Source organism: Falco rusticolus, chromosome 3, assembly GCF_015220075.1.
Source record: "Falco rusticolus isolate bFalRus1 chromosome 3, bFalRus1.pri, whole genome shotgun sequence".
Taxonomy (NCBI): Eukaryota; Metazoa; Chordata; class Aves; order Falconiformes; family Falconidae; genus Falco; species Falco rusticolus.
Window position 1 is genome coordinate 39991083 of NC_051189.1, and position 20947 is coordinate 40012029.

A 20947-nucleotide genomic window follows, 5' to 3' on the forward strand; every position below is an offset into this window, starting at 1 on the left:
TTAGATAGTTGGTGACTACTTTTCTTTTACTCCCTACCTTGTCCTTGGTCTTCTTTCCTGCTGATCTCTTCTAGCATTAGGGAAATGATGTGGTGACTTAGACTGCCTATTCCATTTTTCTAGAACCCTTACCATATGAAATAATGTCAGCACTACAGCTCAAATATTAGGTTGTTATACAGGATGCAAACATAGTTACCTAAATTGTATGGATTATTCCAGCCAACACACAGCTTGCTGCTGATACAGGTTTCCTTCCTTCCTTTGACACGTCCCAACTAGCCAGAGCACCGACACCCTCCTCTGTCCCCATGGCAGGCTGTCTCCAAAGCATGCTGCAGCTCAGCTGCCCCAGAAGCAAGCCCTGGTGCACAGTCCTCAGCTTGCCTGGTGCCCTTCTGCAGTGAGGCTGCATGCAACGCCAGCTGATGGGCAGAGGCTCAGCTCTCACCATCACCAAGCCTGTTAGCCTGGAGCATTATCTATGGTCAAAGGACTATGCTGAAGATACATGCTATTGTGCCAAAGAAATAGCATTCACCAGCACAACTGCAACTACAGATTTGGCATGGAACGGGATGAAAAGACTGCTTTTCCTGTTCAAACACAACCTGGCTCCATGTTTTATGTCTTCATTTTGATCTATTATCTCACTCGCATTTTCTTAGAGTACTGAAAATCTCCTTTAACAGCAACTGTGTTTCAAAATAGCACCCTTAAGCCTAGGAAATCTACCTTATCTGTGACAACTCACCAAACAGTGAATGCCAAAGTATTTGACATCCTTGTATAAATTCATCAGGGCTTTTCATCCACTGAAAAACATATCTTCTTTTTTTCTTACATGCTATATCAATGTTACGACAGTGCACACCAGAGTCAGGGGTGTTTGCCTTTCTGCTATAAACACCTCAAGAGACTTTGGTGAACAACCCTCTACCCGAGAGAAGCTTTCACTTTAGAGAAGTTGTAAAACAACAGTTATGGTAATATTAAAACATAAACATTTTAGCAAAAATATTAAAAATATTGTGAGATTGTTCTATATAGACTAAGAAAACAGAAAGGCAGCACTGCGGGTTTTTGCTTGACTCCCGTCTAATTGACTTCTTCATGCATGTCCAATAGGGAAAAGAACACTGTGTTTATACAGGCATGGGAAATGAAGAGGGGAAATCCTGATAAAAAACCTCTATTCCTCTTTGGAGTTTTACCTGTGTACCTCTGTGCAGGATCAGTGTCATTTCTGTGCCCGTAAGTGCTATTTGCCTATGGCAGAATAGTGGAGGAATTGCGGGAAAGAAATGCTTCTTCCATCCATCGACGCCCGGTTCAAACATCGAACAATTACCATGGGTACTCTTGTAGGCAGACTGGTCTGCCACAGGGACCCCCCAGTCAGCCTATGCCTCTGAAGCATTGCTCCTCCTGACAGGATCACTCCTGAGCAGCCTTGTTCCCGAGGGACAACACTCCTTTTCACATAACTGGAATACAGGGAAAGGTTCAGAGCTTTTGAAGGTTTTCTTCCCATCTTGCCTTTTAAAGAGGGAAGGGGCAAAGGCACCCAGCAGATTTGCAGTCGTGCCTCCTGTCTGCAGCGACTGGCGTGGGCTCTCCTGCAGCTTGCACTGTGACTTTCAGCTTGACTTCACAAGTAGAAGACATCTGTGCCCGCACAGCGCCCTTTGCAGCTGCACCCTGCCTTTCCAGAGCAGCCCTGGCAGAGGACGCCTCAATGGAAGACTGGCAGCAGTGAAACCCTGCTGGCATCTGCCCTCAGCCACTTCTGTGACACACAGCCCCCCGCTCAGGAACACAGGCTTACGTAAGGGCCAGGGGGTGTTTATAAATCAAATTAGGGAGGAAACAGATGATGCTGGAGTTTTAAATGCTGAAGTTACATTAACGTGAATGTGGTATTGCTGAAAAGTATCAGACTGGACACATTATCAGGGGAATTCAGTGCAATAATGGATATTTCTAAGATTAGGCTTATGCTTTCAATTTCATATAAATTCATATAAATTTCAGCTAAAAATCTTATTTTGAAGTAATGACAGAAATCAGTCTGAGAGGGGAGGGCAGATGTGAGCCAGACACACCATTCTCTTCAGAGGAAATTAATTTGCTTTCAGAAAAGAAAAGAGAAGTATTTCAGACGAACCTATTCTCCATACAGGCATTACTAACATCAGTGACTCAATATTGTAATAACTTGTCCCACCATTCCATGACTGGTGGTGTTAACAAGTACTAAGAATGTTTCCGAAAAAGCACATCTAACCCTCATCTATTCTCTCTAGAATACACTCATCAAGCAGATTATCCTTCAGTCCAAGATCTCTCATCTCCGTTAGCTACCCTAATTAAAAAACTCTCTCTTCAACACACTTACTTAATCCAAAACTACACAGAAAAGTACGTAACAAACTGCATTGATTCTTTCTGAATTCAACAGACTGAAGAAGCTACTGAAAAGCTAAAGGGAATTATTCACCATTTCACTATGCAGCAGCAAAGCATTTTGGGTTAATTTCCCATATGTAGTTTAGAATGAAATCTGTGAACACCATCCTCACCATTAGGCAGCAGAATATATCAACCTAAAATTCAGATTACAGTAAACTAATATCAAGTTCACTACAGCATGTATAAAGATTGACCCAAGGGTCAAATGTTGGCTAGCGAAAGTACCTATCAGATACAGCATTTACCATAAGAAACTAAATGAAACTAACAATTAAGAAATTGCCCCTATCTGTACGTCTGTGCTACTGGGCTGAATTTTCCCACTTTACAAATGGCCAAACAGGACCATAACAAATGGAAATGATTTGACCATTGGTGCAGACTTTGGGCTGTTGAAATTTGCTATGGATTTCTTTTAGCTAAAAAAAAAGTTGTTCTCTGTTAAAAGTATCTTCTTTCTTTCTCTCTTTCTCTTCATTCTTCTGTTCCTATCTACTGTTTTTTCAGAACTTGACATGTTCATTTTCCTCTATAGGTGAGATTTCTCAGCTCATTTGTCACAGTGCACCCACCTCCTCTTATGAAAATACAGTCATGAGGAGAAGCAGGAAACTCAGTGCATAAGGCTAAAATGGGACCAGGACAGACATCCACCACCAGAGCTGGAGGAATGAAAATATTTCTGGCAAAAATGCTTCATTTCTGAATGCTCACTAGGATGTCCTAATATTCAGCTAAGGGGACAGGGGGACCTTTTCTGCATCTAATCCATCCCCAGCCACTATGCCTATTAACTGACACATGAAGAGAAAGGGCAAGCTTTTACACCGCTCCCTGTAATTTCCTAACAGGCCGCTCCAGTGGCCTTATAAATGAACTTACAAAGTGGCTCTTTTTTTCCTTTGTTTTAGTATTTTGAAAAATCCACTTTTAAGTCAACTTAAAATGTTTTAAAGACCCAGAGAAACTCTATTACTTGGCATTCAGTTCACAGCAGTTAGCTTGTATACCTTCTGAAACTGGTCAGCTTGGTTCAGCTTTGTTTCCCGTATCATTTATTGACCTTTGACAGAATAAACAGTAGAAGTGTAGGGAAATTTTATTCTATTTCTTGTCAAAAATAACTGAGCCTTTTCTCAGATTATATTATGTTTTATAATGAACTTCACTTTAGCATGAAACCGCACTCTACTTGTGTCTTCAACTTCAAGCCTTCGTGTATCATTTATTAAAGCAACAGAACACCAATCTAGACTTGTAATGCTGTCTGGAGACGCATTCTCTTTCTTCTCAACACACAAGTTGCTCACCAAGCTGATTCACAGGACCTTTAAAATCATGGTTTATCTCTTGATAAACCAGTGCTTTCATGGCCCTGGTGCCACTCCGGACCTCAACTCAACACCATCAAACACAGCAAATTGCACTGCACAGACCCACTGTTAGGTAACAAACTCCAAAACGACATAGAAAATCTTGAATCGTAAGATGAAAAAAAAAAAAAGTTGGCCACATGCAGCTCATGGACCAAAGGCAAGGCATGTGAAGCCACCAGTGCTCAGCATGCATGGTTATTAAGTGTTCTGCCAGGACACAGAGGAAAACAGTAGAAGCATCTCAAAATGACTCCAGGCTTTTAGTCATTTTGGATTCATTAGCATGGCCTACCCATCCCCAGAGCTTTGAGTGGGTTTCCAGCCATCTGAGTGGGAGATGCAGAAGTGGCTAGTTATCCTGCCACAGTATTGCAAGTGCTTGCCATTCCTGCAATTTCCTTATGGATCACCAGCACAGAGACTAAACCCTACCATGCTGGCCTGAAGGGCTGCCAAGTACCAAACAGACTTCTAATCAGACACATCCTGAATTTACAGGCTCAGCTCTGAATTACGTTTTAGTTGTTTGTCCCTCCTGCTTCAATTCTAAAAAAGGCTGTAGGGTTCAACCAGACGGGACTGGCCTCATACCTAGGTACTCCTTTCATATTACATCTTTTGCCTTTTTGTGCTAAATGCATGTAGGAAGAGTCTAAAGCACTTTGAAGTCAATGTTAGTGTTTCAACAGAATTCGGGGCCACTAGCCAAGTTTTTCTGTGCTGTAATCTCACAAAACATATTTGCATGCATACAGCCACACAGCACAGACCAAGGTACTTTTGGAACAGGTTTTTTCAAACGGCATTTAACTCCACAAAGAATTTATATCAAAATTTAAACAGATAATAGATGAAAATATAAAAGTTTTGTGAGAATAATAGAAATGGAAATAAGTTCCCAGTTCTCAGAAGAAGGCTGTAACACTATCAGATGATCTCTTGCAGTCCCTAAAACAACCACCTCAACTACTCTAACTTAGCAATAGCCACTGTTCTCCAGAAAAGCCTCCCGCAAAGCCAAACATAATGGTAGACGCTTCACTAAAGCAGAAAAAAGGATCAGCCAAGGAGCCTTCAGTAAGCAATCCAAAAGGTGATTACAGTGCATGGGAAGAAACCTTGTGAATGTTTGTCAACAAAACTTTACACCATTGTTGTCTGTCACAAACCTGGTTGACTGAAGAAGTACAAAAAATGGGACCCTCTCAGCAGTTCACCAAAATTACCATCTCTACGAAACATTAAATCAAGGTAAGCTGGACTGTTCCAAAGCATGCCAGCAGCCACCCCGTCCAATGGGGCATTCTGCAAGTGGCCAGCGACACCCGAAACTGTCACTGCAACTTGGCTGTCCTTGAGATTGCTCTGGCGTGTGCCATCCCTGAGCTATTTAAAGCAAAGTCTAACCCTTGTGGTTGCATCTGGAGGGACCTAATGAAAGATGAGTGAAGACACTGAACTCTGGGTAACAAATGTGCCACAGCGTTCTGCAGTGAAGCTCATTACTGCGTTGAAGAAAAAAGATATCCCTTTACGAGCTTTTTTTGTGAAGAACTCGGTCCTGTTGCACTTCTATTCAACTTGGCTTTTAGAGGCTAGAACAGCAAAGCTTAGATAATCCTAGGAGGGTTTAATATTAGTCCAGTGAAGTGCCAGTTTTTAGGGAGGAGCTTAGAGGAACACAACACCATTTCCCACAAGCAGCAGGCATAAAAGGTTCTCAACAAGGAATGAACTTGAGCCTTGGAAATCATGTATGGTTCACCCGACCTCAGAAGTTCACCTTGTCATTCAGATCAAAATTTCCTGAGACTTTACGTTTGCATCCCATGTTCTGGCTCCTCAGTTTTAGAAGAAATCCTGTATGAATATTTGTAAGTAGCTACAAGATGACTTGAAAATTTAGCAAATACGACTCAGGTAGTTTGAAGGTGCTTGAGTACCGAGAGAAAACTACTGCTCTGATTGCTTCCACCATCTCACATATCTTCTCACTGCAATATTGTGAGTTAGAAAAAAAAGACTCAGCTGTCAATATTACATACACTTACACATAGGATATGCATGACTAAAAGATCCAACAACCTGAAACACACTTTTTGAAAATAAGGGCAAGTTTGTTATTATGCAGACTTAATGGTTACAGTGCCTAAGTGTACTTTTCAAAGACAACTTGCCCCTTTCCATTGTTGCTCAAACCCACTAGATGACCTGTCTCAGGTATGGTATGTGGAGTACAGGTATTCATTCAGTCACAATGCCATAACATGCATATGGAAAGGATACTGTACAGTTAACCCGACAGTGTCAAATGTAGGGCTGCTGTCTGGGTCCCAAACGGTGCAAATGAAATACACTGAAACAGAAATACACTTACTTATCCCACCTGAAAACCTGGCCTTATCGCATGCCTCCCCAAAAAGAGAGTCACCAAGGCATATAAAGAGTGGACTGTGGTGGCTTCATAAAAAGCCTCTACTGGGATGCTTTTTTGATCTCAAAGTCACTTTGAAACAGCTGTGCCAGCGTCACATGCTTGTTTTCAATATTCCCTCAAAGGACATGGGGTTCAGTGCTATGCATCAAATATTCACATATCTTCATTAAATAGAAAGCTCATGAGTCTGCCATATGTCATGATAAATACCATGGGTTTTTTACTAAATAAACAACATGCAGAAATCATTTTGTCTTCCTGGTCACTTGGGAGCAGTTTTTTGCTCTTCTACATCTTGCAACAAAATCAGACTCAAACAGAAAGGCCAGTTTTCAGATTATCATACAGATTCATTATACTCTCAGCTTTACAAAAGCAAGACGAAGCTTGTTCATCCAGACAGTAAATGCAGCCCCTTAGGTCCAACAGATTTGGTCTGCATAATACCATCACCTTCACAACATTTAATTTATTACTGTATCTCCCTGACATCTGATTATTTCCAACTATCTGACATGGGACAAGACCATGCACTGGCAGCTGCTTATGAAAACACAGAACAGAAGCGCAACATTGTTAGGACATGTGATCTGCCCCTGGGTGAAGGGACAGGCACAACACCCCGGTCTGTCCCCTCAGGCATGACACAGCTTAAGTGACATGTCACAGCTGAAAATCCAGCTCACGAGATGCCTCTGACGATACTGAGAGGCATGCCGTAATGCACAAAACATTACCATCCTAACCAGAAATACTACAGCACATATTTTAAAACGTGTATGTTATTGATGGTAGGCTATACTCAATTTATGGTAACAGCTATAAAAAAAGGGATATGAGCAGTGGTAAAAAAAGCAGTTATCATAGAGTTAAATTGCTCTCTTAACTTAAGAAGGATACATGGGGCTGGGGTAAATTTGAATAATGCTCTCTGTCCATTATGGCAAAGGATAGCTGTTCTCACACAGATTGTACCTGCTGGTAATTCACTGTAATCTTGTATATTCTAAATCCTAGCAGGCTTCTATGTGCAAGAGCTACTGTGTGATTCTGTGAATGGTGTCACAAGTGCAAGTACACTCTAGTCATTACTATAAAACTTTATTTTGCAAAATGTTACCATTAGATCTTATTTCTAAATACGGAGAACAGATTTCCCCAATTTTTAAAATAATTATTCCTGCCTTTTCTCCCCCCTTTAACATGACTCATTATGAATCCTCTTTAATTTTCCTTACTGTATCCATAAAAGCAGAGTCAGTGAAGCACCTTCTCACAGATCCAGGAAAGAAAGATTCCTTCCCTCTGTTCACACAATGAATGTGGATATTCCCTGGTGCCAGTGCTTGAAGCCAGCGATAGACTGCCTGAATATGAGTCACTGCATCTTTGCCCCTGGCACTGCTTCCAAAATTCCAGCATCTGATTTACTGAGAATTAAGTGTCAATAATAAACAGGTCAGTTCAAAGGGCGCTTTACTCACTTTATTCCAATAGTAGTTTTTCGTAAGTTCTTTTAGTAAGTTTACAGCAAGACTTTTCAGCACACCGCAGGTAAGATCTCAGGGTCGGAGGGAGCCCATATGTAACAGAGGCATTAAACACCTCTGGAGCAAGACAGATCAGATGGTAGCTGTATTCCCATGATACTTAGGCTGACCAAAAATGCTGAATCATGAGTTACATGATACTTCACATAAGAAGTATAAAGAAGGTAAATAATCTTTTAATGACCAACTCAACAGTGAGCATATACAAGCTCTTAAAACAAAATCAATTAGCTACTGCCAGTCTACTGTGTTCCTTGATATAATATCTATTGAAAAAAACAATACATTCACTTATATTTCAAGACATTAAAACACTTTGGTTATTAAATATGAATGACTAGGATCAAAAATAATCTCTTTGTCTTACAGTCACATTGACTGACTTTATCATTTGGCACAAAACATAACTTCACCTTAAAAGCAAAGAGTTAACAGTAAGTGCCCTGGGCAGCAATGATGGTGAGATGAAGATACACATCTATTACTAGTGAGTACCCTCTGTGATTGAGCATAACTTAGTTTCATCAGATAAATGTCTTTAAAGTATTGGCAGTGACAATACAAACTATAACATTGCTGGTAGAACAGTCAGATAAAGGCTCATAACAAGCGTCCCCCCCAAAAAAAAGTTGAAACCATAGGCCAAACAGAAGTTTAAGCCATGCATCTGCTAGAAAACACCATTTGTCTTCAATGAATATTGTCATGGGGAGACCTTATCACTCTCTACAACTACCTGAAAGGAGGTCGCAGTGAGGTGGGTGTCGGTCTCTTCACCCCAGTAACAAGAGATAGGACAAGAGCAAATGGCTTCAAGTTGTACCAGGGGAGGTTTAGACTGGATATTGGGAAAAATTTCTTCATCAAAAGGGCTGTCAAGCAATGGAACAGGCTTCCCAGGGAAGAGGTTGAGTCTCCATCCCTGGAGGTATTTAAAAGAAGTGAAGATGTGGTGCTTTGGGACATGGTTTAGTGGTAGACTAGGCAGTGCTGGGTTAGTGGTTGGACTTCATCATCTTAAAGGTGTTTTCTATCCTGAACGATTCTATGAATCAATGCTCTGACATATACTACATACAATACAAAAACCTGTGGGAATTAAAGTATAAAAGCCATTCCTTATGCTTTAAAAAAGAAACAGTTAATTTTCTGTCATTTTTTCATCCTTGGTCTACAGTTAGATGGGAAAGCACATAAACTATAAGCTTTTGTAGGAATAAGTGTTAACAAAATCGGAATGACACAAAACATGTAAACCTAAACTGAGAAGAGGACATAAGCAAGAAAAATGTTTTTTCATATAACATAAGAAAGGAGGTAAACATAACAAAAAGTATTTTTTCACTTGAACACTTTGATATTCTTAGTGCAAACATTCAGCTGTTGACAGACACTTCTCTTATGTTTGACAGCTCTTCTTTGCAATACAATCTACCAGCTCAAAGTTTTCCTGAAGTCCTCTGAGTGTATATGATGTGATCTTCAACCCAAAAGGAACCAGCAGTGTACCATTACTTAGGGTTCGCCCCTACATGAACACTGTGTGACAACGAGGAGATAATTTATAAGGACTTGCAAAGGAATACTGAAATGTCTTATATCACACTCAGCTCTGTTCTGAAGTCATGCATAATGACCCTACTAATTTGAACTTGCCCCAAGACCACACTTAAGATGCTCTACAAAGCCTAAATAGGCATAAGACTCACTGTGAATTACATATGAAAGATGGAAAATAAGAATCAGGCCCCTGAAGTTTAATAGGTGTGCCCTCTCTTGGCAAGTCATTGTAGCAAGCCGAGCCGTAATACACCTGGTAGCTAAAAAAATATCAGTAGCCTGAAAGTCCTCTTTCATGCTCAATATTTCTTTTTTCTCTGCCCCCCACCCACCCACCCCCCCCCCAAGGTTTTTTTTCACTTAGGTGTTGAGTTATTGAGTGCAGCACACAAACTCCTCAAGACTTCCAGTCATGGGATAATTATACCATCTGATAAATTAGCGTGCTTTCTACAAAGGAGGAATACTCATGTTACAGTCAGTAATGCAAAGAAAAAAAACCCAACAAAAACAAAAAAACACCACACACAAAACCCAAACCAAAAAACAAACCCCAAGAAAAAAAAAATCAACAAAAAAAAATACGGACAAATGAGCCATGCAGTGAAACATATAAAACTGACAGAGAACACTTCAACTCCATCAGGTTTCACATAACTTTCAAGAAGGTAAACCCCATGCTGCAGAGCCACAAAGGCCAATAATTTACTTTTCTGTGTATGTACATCAACAGGGGTTATACAAAAAAATCAAGGACCGTGTGTGACTGACCAGTAATTTTTTAATGACTTAACTTATTTATACTACCTTTCATACTGGATCAGTTAAGAATCACGCTGAGCTTGAAGGAAATATACATGTGAGAAAGAATGACTTGCATAAGACAGACCTGTAGAATCAATCCAAATCAATTAGTCTCTAGTTGTACTCAAAGGCCAACCTGTGATGTAAAATACCAAATGCAAAATCTGAGTGCTATCTATTGGTAACATTACTGGCAGGTACTTAAAATACTTCTGTAGATGGAAGGTGATTGAGTCAGTATCAGGTATCTTCAGATAGTCATAGGGTCTCCATTTCTCCTAGATATTCCACTTATTTCTGACCCTTCACTCTAGATTTATAGTAGATCATCTGCACCAGAAACATTCTGTATTTATTTAGGATTTAATCAAAATGAGTTTCATCGATATGAAACAAATGTGAGAGAAGTCCAGGCTGTGAGATTCTATAACCAAGAATAAAAGGAAGAGCCCACGCATTAACTCTTTGAAAGAAAATTTATGGTTTCACTGGACTCACAGTCACTCTAAAGTAAGGGTCCTCTGATTTTAAGTGCACTGCACAGAACAGTGTAACACAGATACAGTTAAAAAGGCATCAGCTCCACTAGGTTCGTCCTTAATATCACAGTTAAGTGCTTACCCCTGTAAGCACTTAAGCACTCCAGCTGCAGTCAATTTACATCCACTGACATGAATGCTCATGCTCATGTCTGTTGAAGACTTTCATATGGCTGATACATTGGTCCGAGCTGCTGCTGCTGCTCTATGAAGGCTGTTACAGGTCCAGCAGCTGTAGTCAGAAGACCAAATGGTGACTGTTTCTAACTTCCTGGCTAAAAACTCCAAGGCAAAAGACAAAGACTTCTGGAGAGAAATGGATGTACCATCAACCCTCTCTGGAGAAGGTCTGTTCGGCTTCAGACTTCTTGGCCATAAAGTTTCAAACTACATTTCTGTTTTGGTTTTGCTTTGCTATACATTAGTAAGGTAACTTTTTTCAAATGTAGTGTTCACAAAACACTGGTTATGCAATATGCATAAATAAATGCCCGGTCTAAAAACTCAGATGTTACTTTGAATCAAAGATTGCCAGATTCTCACAAAACTCTGTGGCTTGGGGACCAGGCTTTGGGACTTCTCTGGAATGCAGAATACACAAAATTCCCGCTCTTCCTAAATCCTAGCACTGCTTCTCATTTCATATCACTGTGCATGTCTGAAATGGCTGAACTTCAGGACATCTTTGGCTTAATCCTACTTAAAAGCTTATAATGAGAACACAGGAAAATGGAGGCAAATCCTGTATTCCTCATTTAAAACCTCTACTGAATTCACAGAGAGCTTTGCTGGCATGAGGGCTAAGCAAGAACTTCTGTGCCTTGAAAATATTCATTGGTGACTGAGATGAGGTACATGCCAGCACTCACTAAAGTTAAAAAAACTCACAAAGTGTGCCTGTATTGTGCAACAGTACTTGACCTATAATGTTCCTTTTTCACTAGCTAGCCATAATTCTCATTTCTTGCCACATATGCGTCTTGGTCTCTCCTATTTATTGTCAAAGACCCTATAAAATACCTGCTGCTCATACGTTGTCACCTTCTGTGTCTCACCTTGCTGTAAGTGAAGTCAATGGCAAACCTTTGTTCACCTCGAAAGGAGCAGGATTTGTCCTGAGATGCCTGATCCAAAGCGGGACTTCCCCTTAATTCAGTAAGCTTTGGATCAGACCCAGAAGGGATCTTAGCAGAATCAAGAAGTGGCAAGACACAGCCACATATCAAAACCACACCTGAGTGTTTATCTCGCATTCCTAATATTTTACGTGAAAGGGATTAAAAAGCAAGCTGTTCCTGTCAACTGCTTGGGCACAACACACGATCTGAATGATTGAACAGGCATCTGTAGGATGGCTATGCAAATTGACGTGGTTGCATGTCTTTCTTCAGAAAATAGGGAGAAAATATTTCAAAAGGGAGAAAATATTTGAATTTGAGGCTTCACAGTAGTATTTCCTTATCTGGTTCCCAACTTTCTGCTCTTGAAATCCCACCATTCTTTCTGCTCCTACAGAGAAAATAAGATGGTTGTGCCTCTTGTTTCAGGACAAACCAGCAACTTAACACATAATGGACCAGAAGATGAGAAATCTGAAAGTTACATTATCCAAACACTTCATATAAAATCTTGCCACAGAGCCTAACACAGTCTGTGATGGCTCCAGACTGTGTGGAAGTACATCCAACCAATTCCAGCTTACCTTGTTTTACATGCAGCTCTGGTTGTTTGCTTATGTTCCCCAAGTCTGAACGTGCTGCGACAGTTTTTACTCTCCTTTATGTCATTCAGCCATTTCTACAGCTGTCTTTGAGATGCCATGGGTATATCTGACTATAATTTTGGCTCAGATATATATATCTACAGACTGAGGGTCACTAGAAAGATTAACAGAGTGCATATATTACAGGGATTTCCAGCCGCTAAAATCACAGAAACCACATCAAATGGCATTAATTTAGACAGAAGGCAACTGAAATAAAACCATTGCAACACAGATACAAGTGCAATATGAAACTCCCTTTAGCAAGAAAGCATAGAAACCACAACATGCAATCAAACCAGGAGATGAGGGAAAAGGGAAATAAAAAGGTAAAAATAAATATTTAGACATCTGGGGAAATGAAAGAAATAGTGGCTTTAATTTGCAAACTTGAGGGGAAATCTGGCCGGAGTGGCCAAAGGGGGATTTTCTCAAAAGCTCAGTTGCCCTAACTCCTTTTAAGCAAATCCATGATGGGGTGCTGTTAAGTCGTGAGAAGATTTCAGTCAATGGCAAGCACTCATGCAAGTTTAACCATCCCACATTTCTGCATTTAACCACCAAGCAAAAGAATGAACGCGAGTCACAAGGAAAGAACCTAAAACAGAGTATTTTAGTTTTGTGCTATTCATCCAGTCCATATTACTATGTTGACTCCTACCTAGTCTTAGCAAAACACTAATTAAGCATGTATCTCAAGCGCTATAGAAAATTTTCTGTTAAAAAAGACCCACAAACAAACAAACAAAAAAAGCTGTAAGAGTCCACAAACAAACTCGGGTTTTCTCTCCCCTCAAACCTGCCTGCGGAGTACAGTGTGGGATGTACTGAGGCAGTGCCTGTGGCTGGGCGATCTCCCAGCTCATGTACAGTATGTCCCAGCCGCATGGCTCCACAAGGAGATCCTCACGCTTGTGTCCACGAGGAAAAGAGGTCTGTTACAGACCACATTAGTGATGTTTCAGGCCGTGCAGGACTGAGAAGCTGGTCCTGACTCCTGCAGGCTGTGCAGCAGCTGTGTCACAAAAGTGCCGGGGGGGGGGGGAGGCTGATGGATGCTTGCCTGTACCAAGGGATTGCGGTGTGTAACACAGCCTCCCTGAACCCTTTTTGGCACAACTTATGCCCATCTGCTTCCCCTCTGCTCTTTCTCCTGGAGAGGAACATATGGCCCAGAATATGTATCTCAGAAGCAGAAAATGTATTCATATAGTTTTCTAAAATATTCTGAATACCCTCTTTTTTCTCCTATGAGCTTTTATTCCAGTTATGAACCTTATATTCTGGCACAATAAATATTTTTTTTTATAAAAGTAAGTCCTTGCTTAAACAGTACGCAGCCCACAATGAAAAACTAAACTAAAAAAAAAAATATTGTATGTTGCACTTCAATAGTAAGAAGTTGATATTGCAAGAAAAATCATTGCCAGGATTCTGGGTGTTGTGTATTCCACCATCATATTGTAATACTCACCTTAGGGCAACAGTGTTGCATCCAATAAAAAATCAACAGAAGAAAATAAACTCACAGTTAAGCTTAAGATGAACATCTAACACCAAACATTTTGGTTTGAGTGGTTCAAACTGGAGGCAAGCTTCCACAACTTGCCTCACATTAAATAGTACCTCACGTCACAAACAGAACAATGAAGTTCCTCACAAAGCAAGAAGATCTTTCTTTTCAATAACACTACCAACATCTTTATGTGCAATCCCGCTTCCCTAAGAAGGGTAAACTCTTCCACTGTATCAGTGAGACTTTTCCCAGCTTGCCTGTTTGAAGACAGCAGTACTGGAAAAAGGCTTCATCTGAATGTTTCCTCATTTCTGCTGGAATATATACAAACTTTACATATATATATTTATGTGTGTGTGTGTCTATATGCATGTATGGAATATACACTTCTTTATATACATATACACGTATACATGCAAATATATATATGTGTGTATGTATATATACTTCAGTATTTTAATACTTCATATACAAAACACTCTAATTCTTGACCGTAAAAATGTAGTATTAGAGAAAACATACTACAGTCCTTGCCCAATGTAAAACCATGCCAGAGTATGGCTGTTGGCACTACTCTTTGATAACCTATCCAGCACACCTAATGAGACACTGACACCACACCTCTGCAACGCCTGTCATAGGACAAGCAGCAACACTGAAACATATGTTTTTCATAAACAAATGCTTTTCTAATGAAAAAAAGTAGGTAGTTTTCTCTGGCTGTACTTTCATGGAAGCATTTACTACGAAGTCCATTAACAATCACACACATGTTTCTATTATATACAACACAAGTGAAGCGTAGCAGTTGCCTAAAATCAACTGAAGTCAACAGGATGCCTTCTGCTGAATTCAGTGGGTTCTAGGACACACATTTGGGTGTATTCACTTCATGATACACAGATTTTTTGATTCTTCTTTTCTCTGAACATTTTAATATAAGTTGTTGATTCCTGCATGTCAAATACATGAGTCATGAAACCATTTTCTACTGTCTTTGCATTCAGTCTACTGTTTATCCTACCTTTGCTGCCACAGATGAGTTGGGTTTCTCCAGCAAGTCCCAGAGCTTCTTCCTTTTCTCTGGGCAGCAGGTATTATCAAACTCTTCCCCTTCTCTCTCTCGCAATGTCTCTGCCTCTCTCCTCAGCTCCTCATTCATCTGCTCTTTCTTTTGATGGTATCTTGCCTGGCAGCAAGATTCTAAATATATCTCATCAATCCCCCAGTAATCAAGCTCCTGACCAAAAGAAAGAGCACACATTTCTTCCATCATATGTAGTTTCCCTGTCCTGTAGAAATTCAAAATGGAAGTGAAAGCCCCTGGGTGTCGATCAAAAAAATATTCATTTTCATTTAGATTATAGTCATCACATACTTCTAGCAGGGATTCATGAGTATTGCAGTCTCTGAGCTTTCCTAATCGTGTCCTTGGAAGTCTGTCCAAAGTCCTCCACAGCACTTCATGGTTGAGCCCACCAACATTTATTTTAACTCTCCGTGAGCAGGCTTTGCTCCTAATGATCTCCACTGGTTCTGGAGGCAGGGAAAGGGTAGACCTTGAAGATTTTTTGTTGATCCCTGGTGTAGCCTTCTCAGCCATTCTGAAAAAGGTTCAGTTGTAACACCAGTCTTCAGGAGAGTGAGCTTGGAGACTACAAATATTTGGGCAGAGTTCTCTTCAGACAGACAGCTCCATTCCTGAAGTTAAAAAAGAAAAAAAAATTAGAATATTGCAATGTACAATATATTTCCCAATCTCTCTCTGTCTCTCTCCTTCCACGCTTTCATATGCAGATGAAAATTTAATGATGGTAATTTGCTCTCTCTATAATGAGACTCTTTTGTGGTAGTATACAGAACCACTGGAACAACTGGAACAGCTAAGAGCGTTATGTTTAAGCAAAGAAAAAACACACTCAAATTTCTGCTTTCATGAAAGTCAACTGTGAAAGTCTGTGCAGAGGACTTGAGGGTTTGTTGTATTGTTTGGTGGTTTTTGAACCAGTTTCTGATGCAGCCATGTTAGTTTAATTTGATTACTTACTAATTAATTTGTGAGGTATCCTAAAGGAAAGATTTTAGGGACATCTCTAAGGAAAAAGTGAGAGGCTAGCTTCCCTTTTATTGAAAAATTCAAATTTTGGAGTTACTGAAACTGAACAAAACTGTTAGAGCACATCCTGCAAAAACAAACTGCATCCCTCCTTCTCTCAACTCACATCCTGATTTGCTGTATTATTTCATGCCCAGATGTTACTCACCAAGCAATTCAATTGCCATCTTGACAAGTCAAACTTCCTAGCACCAGACAGTGCTGAATCCTTTACAAATAAGTCAAAAGAATCCTAACGCTTCAGCAGCCAGCTGACCAGTAATACATGTTGTATATGCAAGGACTGTGCATATTGTTCCCTAGCTCCTCAGAAAGGCTCTTCTTTGCTCCACTTGTTCACCTGTTCAGTTGCTGCAGAGCCATGATTGCATGACAGCAATCAGCAATCTCAGTTTTAATAATCCACAAGTGCATTCTCACTCCCCGTGCCTAGCACTTCAGTGAACTCCAAAGTGCAGCTGTTCGTCACCAAATCTGGAATACCAGTATCAAACAGGAAGGGATCCCACACACCACCTCTGCTACGGTCCATTATCTGACACAATGCTTAAATAATAACCTAGCAGTGGCATCATGTCCCAAAGGGAAAAAGAATATTAAGAATGTTTAGAGAAGCTCCTCTTCTGAAGTAGGAAAGTCCTCCTTAGGAACTTCCCAAAGCTGACATCTCCTTTTCCCACTCCCTGCAAATCAACAGTTTGGCAGTCTGGTCTTTTTCCTTAAAGCAAAATAACTCCAGCTTTAACAAAGCATTTGCTGTGAACAAGAATTTGATCCTCTTTGCAGAGTAAGCATGAAGGTTGTGATGGGAGGGATTGTTACCTATAAATACATCAGGGGCAAACACTGAGGAGGGAGAACTGTTTGTACTGATGGACCATAATAGCATAAGAAAAAATAGGCACAAACTCACCATAAAAAAAAGGCAGAAATTTGAAAGGGAATTAGGAGATCATAAAGACCAGATCCTGAACAGAACAGTGAGGATCTAGAATAATCCTTTCCTAAAAGTATTAAGAAAAACTAAAGAATTATTTCAGCATGTCAGATGACACAATTAAGCCAGTGTTAAATATGTTGCTAGTATAAAATTAAAATTACTAGATCCCATTATATCTAAACTTTAACAGTTTCTCCAACAACAGATAAAGCAATAATAAGGCTCAGCCATGTATGATGCAGGTATTACTAGACTTCCGTGTCTAAAAACATAAGGGAAAAGGAAAATTACCCATCAAAGTAATATTTACATTTACAGAATTTCTTTCTTTTTTTTTTTTTTAATTTTCAGTTGAGTGCATAACTCACTGTCTTGTTAACCCCCATGATGGCAACAGCCCGAAACATCACCATGTTAGCAGTTTCAAGCTGAACCTACTTCAAAAACACAAGGGCCACATTACTCTGCCTCTTCCTATCCTGCCTCCAGCACTGCACTGTGAAGCTCCCTCCTATCTCCCAGTGCAACCCACAGCACCTCTGTGCCTATTTACGCAAGGGTTTAAGCCTGTAACATGTACCTTCATTCATGAAAACAATAAACTGATAACTTCACTTACAAAGATAAATGTCATATCACAATCAAAGCCCTGACATCAGTAGGTTTACATAATGCATATTGCTTTCTGTTGTGTTTGGTTTGTGTTTTGCTTTTTTTCTTCTTCACCTTAGACTGACTTTTCCTCTGGTTTTACCCTCCTCCTTATTGCACTCCTCACTGGGGGGCTTTGAGAAGGAGGGACTCAAGTCTTTCCAAGGTTTCTTCACGTAATCATCTCCTACTGGTCTGTGATGCATTTATCAGTCTGCTGACATAAAGGCAACCACCTAAAACACCCAGCAGTTATGAAAGGGTATTTCTCCACAGAGGAAGTATTTACAACCTTTTATGAAAAAAAAATCCTTTTAGGCTTTAATGCACAATGATGTTTCTCCTGTAAAGGATGTCTTACATAACGAAACACAAGAATTTAAGAAATTCATAGAGAGGTTCTGTCATGCTCCATAAAATCAGCCAAGCCTTCATACAATTTCTACAGAGGTTCGTTAGTTTATTCACGATTGAATCTCAGAGATTTCTTCTTTTTTTTTAATTAATATGTGTACCCTAATATTAGCAATACCAAGTAAAACACAGTAGGAATCAAGCAGTTGACCTGAATAATCTTAGGTTAGCCATATCCTCATTTGCTTTTCTGATTACAAAAACTAAATATATGCAAGGCTATGCATTGTTTTAGCTCTTATGCAGTGTACTTATCACACAGATTTGTTAAACAATGCAAAATTATAGTGTCACCAAGACCAGTCTAAAGCTGATAAAATATTTTCTGATTTGTCAGTGTAATTATTGGTTGCATCTCCCTAGTTGAGGAAACATGGCTTTTCTAAAAGGCTTTAAAAATTCTGGTTAACTGTGGTCATACTGAAGTCAGCAGTGAAACAACGCTACATTTATTGAGAAGACTGGATCCAAGGTGCTATGTATGTACGTATGTACCAAGGGATGAACAACATATAGCACTCTGAAAAGATCAAAAATAAAAAGCATTTTCCCAAATGAAGAATGCTGAAGTGTGAGGGCTATTTTTGCCTTTTTTTCAGAGCTTTTTTCATTGAAATACATAAAAGCAGCTGATTATATGACTTAAAAAAATATTCTTCTAGTTTGCTTCCTAAGTGCCTTTCTTCACACCTTCTGTTGCCAGTAAGTTTTTAAAATTTCTTCCTGTGCAGATTTTCCCCAAGCCTGGACTACAGAGCCTGCTTAGCTTGTGCCTCTAACAAAACTGTAATCAATAGCCTCTATTTTAACTACGTAATATTTTTAACTTTATAATCCACATAAAAAAATTTACACAAAATCACCAGATATTTCAATACAACAAAATTGTGCAAGTGAGTTTACCTTTGCAATAAAATAAATAACCTTTCTGGACTTTGGCTACTGCAACGAACTCAGGACACTGCAATTTTTGTCCCGAGGCAGCTTGAAATATTTTTCAGTTTAGTCTGTTGCCTTAACCTTTTGGCTGTGTGCAATTCCACCATGCACTTTGTCCAGCTTGCACTAGTGAGAAATGAGACTGCCCCTCTGCTGGCCGGCAAAGCCAGCCTGCTGCTCACCAGCTCTGCTTAGCAATTGGTAGAGAAAGACACAAATTCTAACCAGAGACATGTAAGAGCAACTCCAGACACACCCCTTATTCTTTCCTTGCAATAATAAAACTACTTTGTAGGAAAATGCCTGCAATATCAAACCTTCCAAAATCAGAGCCAATTCTTTGCATTAAATAAAACTTAAAATTGTAAAGGCTACTACTCAAAAAGCTAGGGAAAGCAAGAAAGAAGGTTAAGTGTATTCCCCTGTACCATATGCGTACAGCTTTTAATGGTGTGATCCTCCACACCAATCCCTTCTGCTTTAAGTGAACGGGTAATTATCTACTATTTCTTTTCATCTTTCTCATTCAGTATTTGCTCTCTGATGTTATTTAGCATGTCTTACTGCAAACCCAACACTACGCACAGTGACGAATATCCCCCAGGGAGCTCCCACTATCCTGAGTGCTTCCAGGGTATCCCTGAGTTTCCCTTCTCAACATCACTAGGAGGCCATTATTACCAGTGCTTTATAATGGAGGAATTAAGATCATAGATGCCTGAAGTATGCAATAATTCTGGCTGCTCAAATTGACATAGCTGTTTTTTACAGATTCCTTAGCATTTTTATCACATTTGATGGGCATGCCTACATGTGCAGATTAAACCCTCAGGCAAAGGAACTCAGTTACCTGTGCCGTCACATTGCCAGAGCATCGCCTGGCACGGCACTGCTAGGACTCTCCTAAACAATTTGCAGGGATGGCTTGAGAGTCAGCAGGCTTCAAGGTCTGGTCCTAATAAGTGGCTTGTCTGTAGCCATCTGCTTTGGAGCCTAGGTGAGTTTAACTGCATGCACAGTGGTCACCGTGTCAGCTGGCCTCTTCCATGGACTGCACGTGCAAGACTTCGTTCCAAAGATTCACATCAAAGCTACTTCTGCATCCTTAGTCCTAAACTCCCCTCCCAACTTTTGCCATACAAATTACACCAAAGAAGGTGGAGATGCTACACTACATAAGCACACCACTGTTGAAGCACATCCTTTCTGTGCATTTAGGGCACTGTGAGGAAAAAAGTATGTAACATCTAAGAAAAGGCTGTATCATAAGGCCCCTAGGAAAGGGGAACAAATTTGCTTTCTTCTGACTTCTAAGAGACAAATTTTTACCATGTTTGTCAGAAGATGTCCTTTTGTCAAAACTCATTAAGTTTGCAAGGAAAGATTGTATCAATTAATTTCCTTGCTTTGGAAACAAATGCAAGAAGTTTTCAGAATTTGTTGAAAGTCTGCCTTCAATATTTTTTAAACTAGATTTCTGGTTCTAAATGTACTAATGTTTATTTTTTAAAAAAATAAGTATCAAAATGAGATATTTTGGAATTATTAAACAAAATAATTTGGGTGGTCCCATTCCATGTGGGGTTTTTTTTTTAGGTCTGGAAAATCTAATACCAATATTTTTTCTTTTTCCCAAGCAAAAACACTCCCTGAACTCCAGAAAAATCTGGGGAGATAATTGTTGCAATGACTAGTTTGGCTATTAAAAATGACTTATTAAAAGTGTAGCAAAAATCCGACCCACAGTCTGTATTTAATGCAGATATGTAACACTTTCTGGAAAAACTGCCTTTAGTTTTTTGTAAGCGTAACATCAAGAGAAGTTCAGACTGGACATTAGGAAAAGGTTCTTCACTGAGAAGGTGGCTGGT

The 20947-nt window shown here is 39.8% G+C and overlaps 1 protein-coding gene across 1 annotated transcript in view; it reads right to left on the minus strand.

Moving 5' to 3' along the window:
* The window catches only part of KCNB2 (potassium voltage-gated channel subfamily B member 2), a 204607-nt gene that overhangs the window by 173366 nt on the left and 10294 nt on the right, over positions 1-20947 (minus strand). The window contains exon 2 of the mRNA XM_037381817.1: positions 15041-15717. Coding sequence (XP_037237714.1) covers positions 15041-15619 — 579 coding nt within the window. The 5' untranslated portion in view covers positions 15620-15717. The remainder of the gene's footprint in view (positions 1-15040; positions 15718-20947) is intronic.